The 17,854-nt window shown below is 44.4% G+C and overlaps 1 protein-coding gene across 1 annotated transcript; it reads left to right on the top strand.

Annotated features, from left to right (window-relative positions):
- Positions 1-10,574: 10,574 nt before the first annotated feature.
- On the top strand, positions 10,575-17,215 carry LOC109901532 (kelch-like protein 26). The gene is made up of 3 exons (XM_020497522.2): positions 10,575-10,873; positions 13,645-13,827; positions 14,357-17,215. Exons 1-3 carry the CDS (start codon positions 10,824-10,826, stop codon positions 15,936-15,938), a joined length of 1,815 nt encoding a protein of 604 aa, XP_020353111.1. The 5' UTR covers positions 10,575-10,823; the 3' UTR covers positions 15,939-17,215.
- Positions 17,216-17,854: the final 639 nt, after the last annotated feature.

Raw genomic sequence — 17,854 nt, 5'->3', positions numbered from 1 at the left:
CATGCGGTCATGTGGTCAGGTAGGCTGTTTGGCTAACATTAGCTAGCTAGCTCACTAACTGTAGGTATTATTTTTGCCTCACTCACACTAGACCTGAATTAAATGATGAAACTAGCGGCCAAACGTTTCTTGACAGCGCAATGTGAGTTTTTATTAGAGTCAGTATAGCAATGTAACGTTATTGATTATGTTCATATAATCTCAGACATAAATTAATGCAGTTTAAGACCATCCATAGATCGTACTATATGCCAGTGAAACTGAATAACATGCACTCAGAAATGTATTTCCTCTGCTGGAGGTGTAAAATACAGAAGGGGGGCCTCCCAGGTGGCGCAGTGGTCTAGGGCACTGCATCGCAGCGCTAGCTGTGCCACCAGAGACCCTGGGTTTGCGCCCAGGCTCTGTCGCAGCCAGCAGTCCGTGGGGCGACGCACAATTGGCCTAGCGTCGTCCGGGTTAGGGAGTGTTTGGCCAGTAGGGATATCCTTGTCTCATCAGGCACCAGTGACTCCTGTGGCAGGCCGGGCACAGTGCACGCTAACCAAGGTCACCAGGTGCATGGTGTCTCCTCCGACACATTAGCGCGGCTGGTTTCCGGGTTGGATAAAAGCCGCGCTGTGTTAAGAAGCAGTGCGGCTTGGTTGGGTTTTGTTTTGGGGGACGCATGGCTTTCGACCTTCGTCTCTCCCGAGCCCGTACGGGAGTTGTAGCAATGAGACAAGATAGTAATTACTAACAATTGTATACCACAAAATTGGGGAGAAAAGGTGGTAACATTTATTTTAAAACATAAATAAAAATATACAATTTTAAAATTTAAAAAACACAGATGGGAACATATGCCTGCACTCCGCCCGTGCCGGGTGAATGTGGGTATTGAGCCTAAGGGAGAGGTGCGAGTAGTATGCACCAGATCTCCAGTGCTCACCCACAGCCCGGTTCAACCTGTGCCTGCACTCTGGAGGGTCCGGGCTAAAGGGGTCATCCAGCCTGGAGGAGTGGTGCCAAGGCTGCGCACCAGAGCTCCAGTGCTCCCCCACAGCCCATCCGGTGCCTCCTCCACGCATCTGTAGGTCTCCCCAGGCTGGGGAGTCCTGTGGCAGCCCCACGCACCAGGCTGTTTCTCCGTCTCCTCTCTCCAGGTTCTCCCGTCTGTCAGGAGCTGCCAGAGCCACCCGTCAGTCAGGAGCTGCCAGAGCCGCCTGTCAGTCAGGAGCTGCCAGAGCCGCCCGTCAGTCAGGAGCTGCCAGAGCCACCCGTCACTCTGGCGCTGCCAGAGTCATCCTCCACTCCGTCACAGCCGGAGTCTCCCGCCTGTCCGGCGCTGGCGGAGTCTCCCGTCTATTCGGGGCCCGCTGTAAGGGTCCCCAGTCCGAGGTTGGCGGCAAGGGTCGCCGCTCCAAAGGCGCCACGTAAGTGGACCAAGACTATGGTGGAGTGGGGTCCACTTCCCGCGCCAGAGCCGCCACTGCAGGCAGATGCCCACCCAGATCCTCCCCAATGGGTTTAGGTTTTGCGGCCGGAGTCCACACCTTTGGGGGGGGGGGGTACTGTCACGCCCTGACCGTAGATTACTTTGTATGTTTCTATTTTTGGTTTGGTCAGGGTGTGATGTGGGTGGGTATTCTATGTTGTATGGTCTAGGTTTTCTTTTTCTATGTGTTTGGCCTGGTATGGTTCTCAATCAGAGGCAGCTGTCTATCGTTGTCTCTGATTGAGAGCCATATTTAGGTAGCCTGTTTTCCCATTTTGAGTTGTGGGCGATTATTTTTTGGTTAGTGTTTGTTGCACCTGTCAGAACTGTTCAGTTATCGTTTTGTTGTTTTTGTTTGTGTATTCATTCTGAATTAAAAGTATTATGGATACATACCACGCTGCACCCCACGAAAATCGTTACACTCCCGCCATTTTGGGGTTATTCCTTGTTTCATAATAACTTAATTGTGTGCATTGTTTGCTGTGTATATTAATTCCTCATTACATACATCACCAGTAGTAGCCTACATTTACCGTTAATTCCCAGGATTTCTCATCTGCAATGTTTGTTTGGTTATGGTAATTTCTGTTAATGCATTCAATATATTATTATTAGTCATTTACCTTTCTCATTAGTGGAGTGGACATGTGTTTTACAGAACTCAACCTATGCTACACTCGTCTTTTGTTTTTAAAATCAAAATCAGTTCCTCAAAGTATTTGAACAATATTAGCCGTTCTCTCCCTTTCGATAACCACTCAGCATGAAAGGGAAAAATGTAATGCTCTAATCCAGTGGAAATGTCATAAAACGCCTGATTACTTCTTATCCCTTACACAAATAGCCTACCGCTGGCACACAGATTGATAGAAATGGTAAGATAAATTGGCACTCCAAATGAAAACGGTTGCCGACCACTGGTGTAGCCTATTTACCGGCAACTTCAGGAGCATAAGGAGGGTCGAGAACAGTTTTTCTTTTCTTCTGGTTAGGATATCTTCATCTCTGGCTCCCTCTTGAATCATTTGTGTGTCTTCATTATTGAATCAAACAGCGAGCTTAAAGCATCAGATGAGTTCAGGACATATAGCCTTGTTGATTTTATTAAAACACATAGGGTGTGTCTATACACAACCAATCGATTGGTCAAAAGAAAAGACTACTCTTGGTGGACCAAGATGTTTTTGGTCAGAGACAGCCCAAGTAGAAAGGCAGAAAATTAGTTTAGATGCCAGAAATAATTATGAGGGAGGACCCCCTGCCAGGTTATGTCCCCCACCCCACTTCTAAAACCAAAGTTGCGTCCCTAACTTCTTCAATATAATTGCCAAAAATAATATTGTCTAGCCCATTGGGTATCTCACTGCACACCCATATGCCGTGTCTTGAAATATGCACATAGACTGGTTAAAATACATTTACATTGTAAAACTTCTGTCAGCCAGCTTTCTAACTCTGCCCATAATTTCTGGACTTTATAGCACTCCCAGAAAGCATGAATTATTGAGTTATTGTTAGTTTTACACTGAAGACATGACTCTGCCGTTGTGCTGTAGAATTTGTGAATCTTGTCTCTCACATAAATTATATACACTACCATTCAAAAGTTTGGGGTCACTAACAAATTTCCTTCTCTTCCATGAAAACATACATACCCTTTTTCGAATCCAGGCTGTATCACAACCGGCCGTGATTGGGAGTCCCATAGGGTGGCGCACAATTGGCCCAGCGTTATCCGGGTTTGGCTGGTGTAGGCCATCATTGTAAATATTAATTTGTTCTTAACTGACTTGCCTAGTTAAATAAAGGTTAAATACAAATATTACAATTAAAAAACATTTCTGTATGGACCTCGCTTTGTGCATGGGGGCATTGTCATGCTGAAACAGGAAAAGGCCTTCCCCAAAGTTGGAAGCACAGAATCGTCTAGAATGTCATTGTATGCTGTAGCATTAAGATTTCCCCTCACTGGAACTAAGGGGCCTGGCCCAAACCATAAAAAACAGCCCCAGACCAATATTCCTCCTCCCCCAAACTTTACAGTTGGCACTATGAATTCAGACAGGTAGTGTTCTCCTGGCATCAGCCAAACCCCGATTAATCTGTTGGACTGCCAGACAGTGATGCGTGCTTCATCACTCCTGTATACTTCTGTATACTTCTGGCCCTTCCTTGGACACTGTGCTAACTAACCTCCAAAGGAGCTTCAATGCCATACAACACTCCTTCTGTGGCCTCCAACTGCTCTTAAACGCTAGTAAAACCAAATGCAAGATTGTCAACCGTTCTCTGCCCGCACCCGCCCACCCGACTACCATCACCAACCTGGACGGTTCCGACCTAGAATATGTGGACAACTATAAATACCTAGGTGTCTGGCTAGACTGTAAACTCTCCTTCCAGACTCATATTAAACATCTCCAATCCAAAATCAAATCTAGAACGGCTTTCTATTTAGCAACAAAGCCTCCTTCACTCACGCCGCCAAACTTACCCTAGTAAAACTGACTATCCTACCGATCCTCGACTTCGGCGATGTCATCTACAAAATAGCTTCCAATACTCTACTCAGCAAACTGGATGCAGTTTATCACAGTGCCATCCGTTTTGTTACCAAATCACCTTATGCCACCCACCACTGCGACCTGTATGCTCTAGTCGGCTGGCCCTCGCTACATATTCGTCGCCAGACCCACTGGCTTCAGGTCATCTATAAGTCTATGCTAGGTAAAGCTCCGCCTTATCTCAGTTCACTGGTCACGATAACAACACCCACCCATAGCACACGTTCCAGCAGATATATCTCACTTATCATCCCCAATGCCAACACCTCATTTGGCCGCCTTTCCTTCCAGTTCTCTGCTGCCAGTGACTGGAACGAATTGCAAAAATCGCTGAAGTTGGAGACTTTTATTTCCCTCACCAACTTTAAACATCAACTATCTGAGCAGCTAACCGATCGCTGCAGCTGTACATAGTCCATCGGTAAATAGCCCACCCAATTTACCTACCTCATCCCCATACTGTTTTTATTTTATTTACTTTTATGCTCTTTTGCACACCAGTATCTCTACTTGCACATCATCATCTGCTCATTTATCACTCCAGTGTTAATCTGCTAAATTGTAATTATTCGCTCCTATGGCCTATTTATTGCCTACCTCCTCATGCATTTTGCACACACTGTATATAGACTTTATTTTTTTTCTACTGTGTCATTGACTTGTTTATTGTGTTATTGGCTTGTTAATTGTTTACTCCATGTGTAACTCTGTGTTGTTGTCTGTGTCACACTGCTTTGTGTAACGGATGTGAAACGCTAGCTTAGTTAGCGGTGGTGAGCGCTAAATAGTGTTTCAATCGGTGACGTCACTTGCTCTGAGACCTTGAAGTAGTAGTTCCCCTTGCTCTGCAGGGGCCGCGGCTTTTGTGGAGCAATGGGTAACGATGCTTCGAGGGTGACTGTTGATGTGTGCAGGGGGTCCCTGGTTCGCGCCAGGGTATGGGCGAGGGGACGGTCTAAAGTTATACTGTTACATTTGCTTTATATTGGCCAGGTCGCAGTTGCAAATGAGAACTTGTTCTCAACTAGCCTACCTGGTTAAATAAAGGTTAAATAAAAAAATAAAAAAATTAACTCCAATACCAGTGAGCTTTACACCACTCCAGCCGACGCTTGGCATTGCACTTGGTGATCTTAGACTTGTGTGCTGCTGCTTGGCCATGGAAACACATTTCATGAAGCTCCTGATGAACAATCCCACGTGTGCCACCCTATGTGATTCCCGATCACAGCCAGTTGTGATACAGCCTGGGATCGAACCCAGGTCTGTATTGACGCCTCTAGCACTGCGATGCAGTGCCTAAGATCACTGTGCCGCTCGGGAGGCAGTACAGACAAATGTTATGCGCTACATTCTTTAGCGCTCGCCGGTCCCGTTCTGTGAGCTTGTGTGGCCTGCCACTTCGCGGCTGAGTCGTTGTTGCTCCTTGGCATTTCCACTTCACAATAACAGCCCTTACAGTTGTACGGAGCAGCTCTAGCAAGGCAGAAATTTGACTAACTGACCTATTAGAAAGGTGGCATCGTATGACGGTGCCACGTTGAAAGTCACTCTATGGAGATTGTATGGCTGTGTGCTCGATTTTATACACATGTCTGCAAAGGGTGAGGTTGAAATAGCCAAATCCACTCATTTGAGAGAAAGTGTGTCAACATACTTTTGTATATATTGTGTAAGTTTCTACAAGTCTAGTGAGCCTATTAACAGTAGGGGCTGTAACTCTGAGCTAGATGCTGGATGCTGGATGTGACAACCAGTATAGAATCCGGGCTCAGAGTTGCATCCAGTATCTGCCTCAGAGTTACATGCAGCTTCCAGCATCCGGCTCAGAGTTACATCCAGCATCTACCACAGCCTTATATCCAGCATCCGGCTCATAGTTACATCCGGCTTAGAGTTACATCCAGCATCCGGCTCAGAGTTACATCCAGCATCTGGCTCAGAGTTACATCCAGCATCCGGCTCATAGTTACATCCAGCATCCGGCTCAGAGTTACATCCGGCATCTGGCTTAGAGTTACATCCAGCATCCACCACAGCATTACATCCGGAATCCGGCTCATAGTTACATCCGGCATCTGGCTGAGAGTTACATCCAGCATCCGGCTCAGAGTTACATCCAGCATCCACCACAGCATTACATCCAGCATCCTGCTCATAGTTACATCCGGCATCTGGCTTAGAGTTACAGTTCCTGAACTAAGTGGAATTGTGAGTGTAGAGCTCCCTAGGTGAACCATCCTTACCTTTACTTGATGAGAACTCAGGCTTAGAGATTCAGTTCACTTCGTGGATCTCCTTTCTTGCCAAAGAGTGACCGGGATTCGGTGAGATTCCACAATTCAGTTAGGTAGCAATGCCCTAGCCGTTCATGTGTTACTACTGCCACCTATTGGTGCTTTGGATTAGTCCCTTCATGCGTAGTAAACTGTGTAGTAAACGATTCCTTTACAGTTTATATTGTAAATGGTGTCAAGTAATGTCATTGTATAATTTCTGTATATTATTCCTGATATTATTCCTGGCACTCTGCACTCTGATTCCTCCTATATAGGTCAACCACACAGAAGCACTATCACCTTTCCACATCCACAGTTATGGATCAGTGGTACAGTAGCCTTCCTACTGATCAACCCATAACCCTATACAAAGCCCTATACATATTGTCCTGTTATTTACTGTCTGTTCTTTCAGGAAACTACAACCCTACAAGTCTTGCCATCATTGCGTTCTGACCGATGCCCAGAGGCGAACACACCCAAACCAAACCAGAAACCTACGAATAATACAGTCTTTAGCCTTTGTAACATTTGTAAACTGACCAGAATTTCCTTCTAACTATACAACACAAAAGTAAGATGCACAATGCTTACGATTTAAAGTCTGCAAATGACCTCCCTAAACATGGGTATTTCTTGACTGTCAGGTCATCATTGCAGCTGGCAATATCACCTAGATAGAAAGAATAAAGAAAAGGAAAAGTTAGGAGCAATTACATGGAAGAATCACATAGGACCGAAGGCCAAGGAGGGTCATTGTTGATTTGCATTCAGTTTCGCACGAAACCGGCAGAGAGAGAGAGACAGTGAGAGGGAGAGTGAGAGCGAGAGCATGAGCGAGAGAGAGAGAGAAAGGCAGACAAAGAGAAACAGACACAAAGAGAGATGGAGAGACAGACAGAGACCGACAGAGACAGACAGAGAGACAGCCAGAGAGACATCCAGAGAGACAGACAGAGGCAGCCAGAGACAGACAGAGAGAGAGCCAGAGAGACAGACAGAGACAGCCAGAGAGCGAAACAGAGAGAACATTGATAGGTTTAGGCTACTACATGATACTCCAATTTTCCCTATGAGGTGACATTGACACCTTCAATACCGCCTTGCACAATCTTGTCTGCATCTAGCTTATCTAGGGTGTAATCATTAGTCCAACAATTTTAAATTAGAGTTTCTATTGGACAAATTCAGGTATGTTTATCCCCATTTGTTCTGTTTACTTCCGTTTAAGAAACGTTTTTCCACAGAATCGGCAATGAATACACCCCTGATCACATCAAACACAGTTCAGTGTACGTACATACTCCAACCAGAAGCCATGGATTACAGGCAACATTCGCACTGAGCTAAAGGGTAGAGCTGCCGCTTTCAAGGTGCGGGACTCTAACCCGGAAGCTTATAAGAAATCCTGCTATGCCCTCTGACAAACCATCAAACAGGTAAAACGTCAATACAGGGCTGAGATTGAATCGTACTACACCGGCTCCGACGCTCGTCTAATGTGGCAGGGCTTGCAAACTATTATAGACTACAAAGGGAAGCACAGCCGCGAGCTGCCCATTGACACGAGCCTACCAGACGAGCTAAATCCCTTCTATGCTCGCTTCGAGGCAAGCAACACTGAGGCATGCACGAGAGCATCAGCTGTTCCGGATGACTGTGTGATCACATTCTCCGTGCCGACGTGAGTAAGACCTTTAAAGTCAACATTCACAAGGCTGCAGGGCCAGATGTGCTCTGGGTATGTGCTGACCAACTGGCAGGTGTCTTCACTGACATTTTCAACATGTCCCTGATTGAGTCTGTAATACCAACATGTTTCAAGCAGACCACCATAATCCCTCTGCCAAGAACACGAAGGCAACCTGCCTAAATGACTACAGACCCGTAGCACTCACGTCCGTAGCCATGAAGTGCTTTGAAAGGCTGGTAATGGCTCACATCAACACCATTATCCCAGAAACCCTAGATCCACTCCAATTTGCAAACCGCCAAAACAGGTCCACAGATGATGCAATCTCTATTGCACTCCACACTGCCCTTTCCCACCTGGACAAAAGGAACACCTATGTGAGAATGCTATTAATTGACTAAAGCTCAGCGTTCAACACCATAGTACCCTCAAAGCTCATCACTAAGCTAAGGATCCTGGGACCAAACATGGACTTCCTGACAGGCCGCCCCCAGGTGGTGAGGGTAGGTAGCAACACATCTGCCACACTGATCCTCAACACTGGAGCCCCCCAGGGGTGCGTGCTCAGTCCCCTCCTGTACTCCCTGTTCACCAATGACTGCATGGCCAGGCAAGACTCCATCATTAAGTTTACAGATGACACAACAGTGGTAGGCCTGATCACCGACAATGACATCCTACCCATGCTAGATTATGGAGACGTAATTTATAGATTGGCAGGTAAGGGTGCTCTCTAGCAGATAGATGTTCTTTACCATTCGGCCACCAGATTTGCTACCAATGCTCATTACAGGACACATCATTGTACTCTGTACTCCTCTGTAAACTGGTCATCTCTGTATACCCATCGCAAGACCCACTTGTTGATGCTTATTTATAAAACCCTCTTAGGCATCACTCCCCCCTATCTGAGATACCTACTGGAGTCCTCATCCTCCACATACAACACCTGTTCTGCCAGTCCCATTCTGTTAAAGGTCCCCAAAGCACACACATCCCTGGGTCCCTCCTCTTTTCAGTTCGCTGCAGCTAGAGACTGGAACAAGCTGTTGTCTCTACCTTCTTGCCCTTTGCACTGTTGTCTGTGCCCATGGTTTGTGCTGCTACCATGTTGTTGTCATGTGTGTTGCTACCATGCTGTGTTGTCATGTGCTGCTGCCATGCTATATTGTTGTCTTCGGTCTCTCTTTATGCAATGGTGTGGTGTCTCTTTTGTCGTGATGTGTGTTTGGTCGTTTTGCCTTTTGGTAGGTCGTCATTGTAAATAATAATTTGTTCTTAACTGACGTTCCTAGTTCAATAAAGGTTAAAAAAAATACAGTCATGTAAAATACAGTTCATATAAGGAAATCAGTCAATTGAAATAAATGAATTAAACCCTAATCTATGGATTTTACATGACTGGGAATTCAGATATGCATCTGTTGGTCACAGATACCTTAAAAAAGGTAGGGGAGTGGATCAGAAAACCAGTAAGTATCTGGTGCGACCACCCTTTGCCTAATGCAGCGTGACACATCTCCTTCGCCTAGAGTTGATCAGGCTGTTGATTGTGGCCTGTGAAATGTTGTCTCATTGCATTATCATGCTGAAACTTGAGGTGATGGAGGTGTATGAATGGCATGACAATGGGCCTCAGGATCTCATCTCTGTGCATTCAAATTACCATCGATAAAATGTTATTGTGTTCATTGTCCGTAGCGTATGCCTGCCCATACCATAACCCCAACGCCACCATGGGGCACTCTGTTCACAAAGTTGGCATCCGCAAACTGTGAGGCCGGTTGAACATACAGCCAAATTCTCTTAAATGAAGTTGGGGGCGGCATATGGTAGAGAAATTAACATTAAATTCTCTGGCAACAGCGCTAGTGGACATTCCTGCAGTCAGCATGCCAATTGTACACTCCCTCAAAAGTTAAGACATCTGTAGCATTGTGTTGTGTGACAAAGCTGCACATTATAGAGTGGCCTTTTATTGTCCCCAGCACAAGGTTCACCTGTGTAATGTTCATGCCGTTTAATCAGCTTCTTGATATGCCACACCTGTCAGGTGGATGGATTATCTTGTCATACCAGATATGCTCACTACCATTTGAGAGAAATAAGCTTTTGGTGCATATCGTACATTTCTGGGATCTTTTATTTCAGATCACGAAACATGGGATCAACACTTTAGGTGTTGAGTTTATATTTTTGTGTGTTCACTGTACATGCCATTCCACATTTATTTTGGGTTACAATCATGTTATAATGCTCATCTAATGCTGAATATATGTTCAGTCATACCATTGTTATCAATCAACTGCATTACACTTTAAATCATTCGAATTCAGATGCCAATCTGGTTGACGACACTAGCTAGCTAAATTGGCTAGCTAACCAAACCATTATGATGGTTATCTAGCATACTAGCTAGCCCGACTACTACATCAGCAATAACAGCCGAGTGTAATCTTAACAAATGCCTTAAACAGAAGTCCAAAACTACATATACGCCTGTTTAAATATATATATATATTATGAAATGCAAATCGCTGTGGAATCCGTCTAGCTAGCTGATTACACTTCTGTTCCTTGTTATATCTGTGCAGTGGTTTTCCCAGACCTAGACGTCCTTGCATTCACAAAAGTACAGTTGCGCGCGCGCTCAGTGCAAACCCGAAAAAAGTCCCAGCACAACAGAACATTTACATCTGGTGCAGAGATCACCATATTTTAGCACGGGGGAAAGTAACATAATTGGCTTATCGATAGGCTTGATGCATTTATTTTGTTATGCCTTTGACCTACTGCTACATTAGAAAATGGCGGAGTCGGATGGTGGGGATTTCGCCTCGAATCGTCCGCAGAACAGGTGAGGATGACACTCGTGGTGAAATCAATATGGGAAAACTGTATGTAGACCAAAAGGCAGCCAGAGATAAATGGGCATGTGATAGGCCTACATGACACCCAGGAGAACATACCGGGTAAGGAATTAAAAAATGTATAAATGTGAAACATTGGGCGAGAGTATATTCGGGTGGATTTTCAAGAAATTCCCGAGGATACTGGCCTTTTTTGTTTTTGCATGAATTGTCATAGCTTTGCAGATTGATTCATTTATTGTACATTGTATCCATGGTAGGCTACATCCTAGGCTAAATATTGCCAGTGATAAGGTATGAGTAAGAAAGAATGTTAGGCTACCTGTTTGGAATTCTGTCGTAACATTGTTACGTTCATAGTTACAGACACCGCTCCAGGATAAAGGGATTTAAGGGGGAAGTTGAAATCGGCGAAGGGCTATTTTTGGGGGGGGTTCTTGTATTGGAATTATATTGAATTCTGCTTATATTACGTTACACCACAATAAACATAAAGTTCAAATGCAGAGACTCCGAGATCATTGAGTGCTTTTAAAGTGTCAGGTTGGCGCAAAATCTGTAACCTATATCCGCTGCGCGTATCAGCATAAAATATTGGCCTTCTAGCAGTCGTAAAGACGAATATTCAGCAGGAGGCAGGTAGAGGTGCAAATTCGTGTTGGGTTTATTGACACAGCGCTGGTGTTTCAAAGGTGACGGTGATATTTACAAATATATAAAAATGTCAGCATGCAAAATAAAAAGCCTCTCATCAGGCAAAACCTGCCTTAACCAGTAAAGCACAGGTTTGGATACAGGCTACGCTTGAGGTACCCAAAAGTGAACTATTCTTGGCGCGCAGGCCAGGTATATCTATGCACGCTAAAGTGCGCGCATTCACACCATTAAACATGACGGAGAAAACGGACACATGCTCTCCAAACAAAGACAATTAAGACAGTTAATTGCTACACGCAATTAAATAAATCACAAGTGTTGCGCAGTTTGTGTGCTCTCCAAACAACTTTTCCACTTGGAGAATGAGAATGGTATTAGGCTATATTTAATGAATTACACACATTTCTGTAACCACACATTCTAAATTAATGGGGGACTATGTTGTGATTAACAGTAACTTCACTGATGAATATATATTTCATGGGGCATTGATAAACATTGACAAACAATGAAATCGAATGTTCAGCTGTCCACTAACCTTTTGCCGATGCGGGGGCACAAACTTCTCCACATTGACCTTTTTTGATGCAGGTAAGGGAGAATTCTCTCCAGAACGATACACCAGACCTCCCACTGGGGTTGTCTCCAGACTTCCACGTCACACCCAGGAACATTTTGCGGTGTGGTCATTTTCTCTCCAAGTCCGGGGAAAGGGTCAGAGCACACCCTCTCCTCTCCAGGTTGGGAAGAGAGCTCGGTCATAATCAGTGTCAGTCAATGTCCAGATGAAAACCTCATACACCCCATCACAGGGCAGACACTCCTGCAGAGCGCCCCCCATAGGAACCGCAGAGGAGCAGGAAGGAGATAGACAGGGATCGAACACTGCATCCTCAACAGGGCCTGACTGGTAACCTTAACCCCGCCCTTGTAAATCAAACATTACAGTTATTACGTTATTCACTTAACGTATCACAAAGATGAGAAGTGTTTTTCCCACTTTCTATAGAAACCCAAAGGATTCACACCTAACTGCCCCCGTGTCTTTCCATAGCTCCCCTACACACGGTGTACACCATTTTTTTATGCGCCAACCTGTCACTCAATCATCTGAACTTTTTAGCTATTTTTATATAGGGACATACAACTAAAACTTTAGCCCCCTCTTTAGCCCCCTCATGCATCTGGATAAGCAAATTTCCTCTAGCAGGTGCAGCACCGCAACACATTGCAAAGTCCCTATTTCTTCAGCATCAAATGAAAAATGTTATGGCCTACTGAATTGAATCCGCCACTTATTGATGATAATGTAGCCTATAGCTAGTTTTTAGTTTGACTTTAAGAACAAAACAAAATTAAAGTAAAAATATATAACTTTCAGTTGTGTTTTGTCAACCAAACCCAATCAAGAATTTGTCTCAAAACAGCCAAGCAGTCATAATTATTTGATTTCATTAGTTTTAATTGATATGCTTGAAACATGAAACTGACTAGCCTTCTGCCAGTTACCAGAGGCACAGTCAGTCATACTGTAAGTCACCACAGTAATTGACACACCACTTCCCGCATGTAGGCTATATATTGGATAAATATGTAGGCAACTTCATTCTATTTAACAAAATATAATGTTTCAACATAAATTGTGAGCGACAGTTATAATTTTCCCCCAGGTATCATAGATAGGCAGCCTATAGTACTATTATCCATTGAGACGGTCATATCCTCACTCAATATCTAGTGAGATTAAATTGTCCTGAAAGTGGTGAACAATTCAAGATATTCTCTAGTGTTTAAGGGATATATATATCACCCATTAACACAGGCTTTGTTCTCTGAATACAAAAGAAGGCATTTCTTCAAAGGAAGCAGCTGAATAATTAAAAAGAAAAGGGAGTTGATATGAGGGTGATGATGCAGCTGCTGGGAAAACAGATGGACAAAGTGCAGGAGAGCAAGAGCTCAGCACTGTCACTGATGCTACAACAGGATCAGTCAACTCTGACAAGTATCCTAGAAGCTTAATTGGCAGAAGATACGTGGAAATACTTTTAAAAATACCCTATTCTGATAAACTGATAGTGATAGGCCTTTTCTCTTCCAGTATGGCTAACCAGAATAGCACCCTGCGTTGCACGTTCTCAGCCCCAAGCCATAGCGCCACTCTCCTGCAGGGCTTGTCGGTCCTGCGAGCCCAGGGGCAGCTCCTGGATGTGGTGCTGGCCATCAATGAGGAGCGCTTCCAGGTTCACAAGGCAGTGCTGGCCTCCTGCAGTGACTACTTCAGGTGAGACTGACGCTGTGTCTCCAAAATGGCTTCTGCTACTCGTCTCCTTTCCTTTCATCTGCACTGATTTGAGAGACCTGGACACTGGATGTATTCTCTGACTATAGTGATACACTGACTGGTAAAAGAGAGACCCAGGTAAAGAGACGTACAAATCAAATCATGATACAGATGTAGAGGTGAGGGGAAGAGTGTGATTGTGTTGGTGAATTTGGCTTTGGTGTGAAATGATGATACATCAAGAGCTGAGTCAGATGAGAGGAGTAGTGGAGAAAAAGGAAGAGGAATTGGTACAATATGTGGGACTGATAGGGAGGGAAATAATAACATTACAGGTGCACAATGTGCAATGTGAATATATTTAAATGAATAATCTGATGTTCTTGTCCTGATGTTGCATGGCAAGTAGGGGAGTGGTTCCGTGTCTAATTTACCTCAGATGAATATGTTGTTTAGAATGGGGGGAAATCAATAAAACAAGTTTAACATAAAGACAGTTATTTAAATGGCTTTCTCACTTACCTTGCAGAGCCATGTTCACCGGAGGCATGAGGGAGTCAAACAAGGATACCATTGAGCTGAAAGGCTTGTCCGCCCGCGGCCTGAAACATATAATTGACTTTGCTTACAGCGCAGACGTCACACTTGACCTGGACTGCATTCAGGATGTACTGGGAGCAGCTGTCTTTCTCCAGATGGTCCCAGTCGTGGAGCTCTGCGAGGAGTTCCTCAAGTCAGCCATGAGCGTAGAGACCTGCCTGAACATTGGCCAGATGGCCACCACCTTCAACCTGTCCTCCCTCAAGGAGTCTGTGGACACCTTTACCTTCCGCCACTTCCTGCAGATCGCTGAGGAGGAGGACTTCCTGCACATTCCCATGGAGCGCCTGGTCTTCTTCCTGCAGAGCAACAAGCTGAAGAACTGCAGCGAGATCGACCTGTTCCACGCTGCCATCCGCTGGCTGCAGCACGACGAGGCCCGCCGGGCCGGAGCCGACAAAGTGCTCTGCCACGTACGATTCCCCCTCATGCGCTCCTCGGAGCTGGTGGACAGCGTGCAGACGGTGGACATCATGGTAGAGGACGTGCTGTGCAGGCAGTACCTCCTGGAGGCCTTCAACTTCCAGATCCTCCCCTTTCGTCAGCACGAGATGCAGTCCCCTCGGACTGTGATCCGCTCCGAAGTAGTTTCGCTCATTACCTTTGGTGGGACACCCTACACTGACAATGATCGCACTGTGAGCAGTAAGGTGTTCTATCTTCCAGACATTGCCGCGCGTCAGTTCAAGGAACTAACGGAGGCGGAGACAGGTTCCAGCCACGCCTGTGTATCGGTGCTGGACAACTTTGTTTACGTAGTAGGCGGGCAGCACCTGCAGTACCGCAGCGGCGAAGGGGCGGTAAACGTCTGCTTCCGTTATGACCCGCACCTGAGCCAATGGCTGCGCATCCAGCCGATGCAGGAGGTGCGCATTCAGTTCCAGCTCAACGTTCTTCAAGGACAACTCTATGCCACTGGGGGGCGCAACCGATCTGGAAGTCTGTCGTCCGTAGAGTGCTACTGTCCCAGGAAAAATGAGTGGACCTACGTGGAACCACTGAAACGCAGAATCTGGGGCCATGCAGGAACTCCCTGTGGTGACAAGCTCTACATCTCAGGGGGTTACGGTGTCTCGGTGGACGATAAGAAAGCCCTGCACTGTTATGATCCCACATCTGACCAATGGGACTTCAAATCGCCCATGAACGAGCCCAGAGTGCTTCATGCTATGATCAGCGCCAAAGACCGTGTTTACTGCCTGGGCGGTCGCATGGACCACGTGGACCGCTGCTTTGACGTCCTGGTGGTTGAGTATTATATTCCAGAGAATGACCAGTGGACCACTGTTAGCCCCATGCGGGCAGGGCAATCTGAGGCAGGCTGCTGCTTGTTGGACAAAAAGATCTATATCGTTGGAGGGTACAATTGGCATCTAAACAATGTCACAAGCATCGTGCAAGTGTACAACACAGAGGCTGATGAGTGGGAGAGGGACTTGCACTTTCCTGAGTCTTTTGCAGGAATTGCGTGTACGCCGATCATACTTCCACAAACCACCACGCAACGGTAATCCCTCCGCCCAAAGTGACTGTGACAATTTGATTCCATGGGCGATTCCTCACAAAACTGAAAACAAAAAAAATACCATGATTTGGGGGATTTTCAGTCAATTTAATCCACAGAAGGGTCCTTTGGAAGAAGGATGGATGACACATACAGTGCCTTCAGAAAGTATTCACACCCCTTGACTTTTTCCACAACTTGTTGTGTTACAGCCTGAATTTAAAATTGATTAAATTTGGATTTTGTGTCACTGGCCTACACACAATACCCTATAATGTTAAAGTGGAATTATGTTGTTTTTTTTTCATTTTTACAAATGAACAAAAACCTGAAATGTCTTGAGTCAATAAGTATTCAACCCCTTTGCTATGACAAGCCTAAATAATTTCAGTAGTAAATTTGCTTAACAAGTCACATAATAAGTTGCATGTACTTATGTGTGCGATAACAGTGTTTATCATGATTTTCGAATGACTACTTCATCTCTGTACCCCACACATACAATTATCCATAAGGTTCTTCAGTCGAGCAGTGAATTTCAAACAAGAGATTCAACCACAAATACCAGGGAGGTTTTCCAATGCCTTGCAAAGAAGGGCACCTATTGGTAGATGGATTTTAAAAAATGCAGACATTGAATATCCCTTTGAGCATGGTCAAGTTATTAATTCAATTTTGGATGGTGTATTAATACACCCAGTCACTACAAAGATACAGGGGTCCTTCGTAACTCAGTTGCTGGAGAGGAAGGGGTTTCACCATGAGGCCAATGGTGACTTTAAAACAGTTACAGAGTTTAATGGAGAAAACTGAGGATGGATCAACAACATTGTAGTTACTCCATAATACTAACCTAAATGACAGAGTGAGAAGAAGGAAGTCTGCACAGACTAAAAATATTTCAAAACATAGATCCTGTTTGCAATAAGGCACTAAAGTAAAACTGCCCTAAACAATTGGCAAATAAATTAACTTTATGTCTTGAATACAAGACAATATTGAATGTTCCTGAGTGGCCTAGTTACAGTTTTGACTTAAATTGACTTGAAAATATATGGCAAGAGTTGAAAATAGCTGTCTAACAATGGTCAACAACCAACTTGACAGCTAGAAGAAGAAAAATAATCATGTTCAAATGTTTTACAATCCAGGTGTGCAAAGCTCTTAGAGACTTACCCAGAAAGACTCACAGCTGTAATCAAGGTGATTCTAACATGTATTGACTCAGGGGTGTGAATACTTAAGTATATTTGATATTTCATTTTCAATAAATGTGAAAAAAAATCCCTAAATATGTTTTCAATTTGTCATTATGGGTTATTGTGTGTAGATGGGTGAGAGTTTTTTTTATTTAATACATTTTTAAATTCAGGCAGTAACACAACAACATGTGGAATAAGTCAAGGGGTATGAATAGTTTCTGAAGGTACTGTATTTGACATTTGTATCTTAATGCATAATTGAGAAATAATGAATTGAAGTTGGAATATTTGTGACATTTTTGCCTTGACTATGCCTCCTTTTAAGACTCCATAATGTTTAATCTGTTAAGATCTGTTAAGATGTTGCTATAATATAGGCTACAGTGTATTACTTCAGCTTCCATCCTATGGTTGAGGTCCATGTGCTGCATTATAATGAACTGTGTTTGAAATGATGTGAAGGCCAGAGCTAGTGTAAATGTATTAGTGGCCTTTTAATGGAAAATAAGTGCTAGCTCTAAGGACAGACCTGCTTTTAAATAGTTCATTATTTACATTTCAATGTAGTTTGGGGTGTTTAAAAAAATACTTAAAGCAATACCCACAATCAAAAACCTATTAACAGATTTGCAGGATAACATTTGTGCCCTGCATCAAGGAAGCATGTTTCTATTAATTGGTTGGGTTAATACATTGAAATAATCAATTTGCAGGGTTTAAC

Source organism: Oncorhynchus kisutch, linkage group LG13 (assembly GCF_002021735.2).
Source record: "Oncorhynchus kisutch isolate 150728-3 linkage group LG13, Okis_V2, whole genome shotgun sequence".
In the NCBI taxonomy this organism is placed as follows: Eukaryota; Metazoa; Chordata; class Actinopteri; order Salmoniformes; family Salmonidae; genus Oncorhynchus; species Oncorhynchus kisutch.
This window is presented reverse-complemented; position numbering and strand designations above follow the sequence as displayed.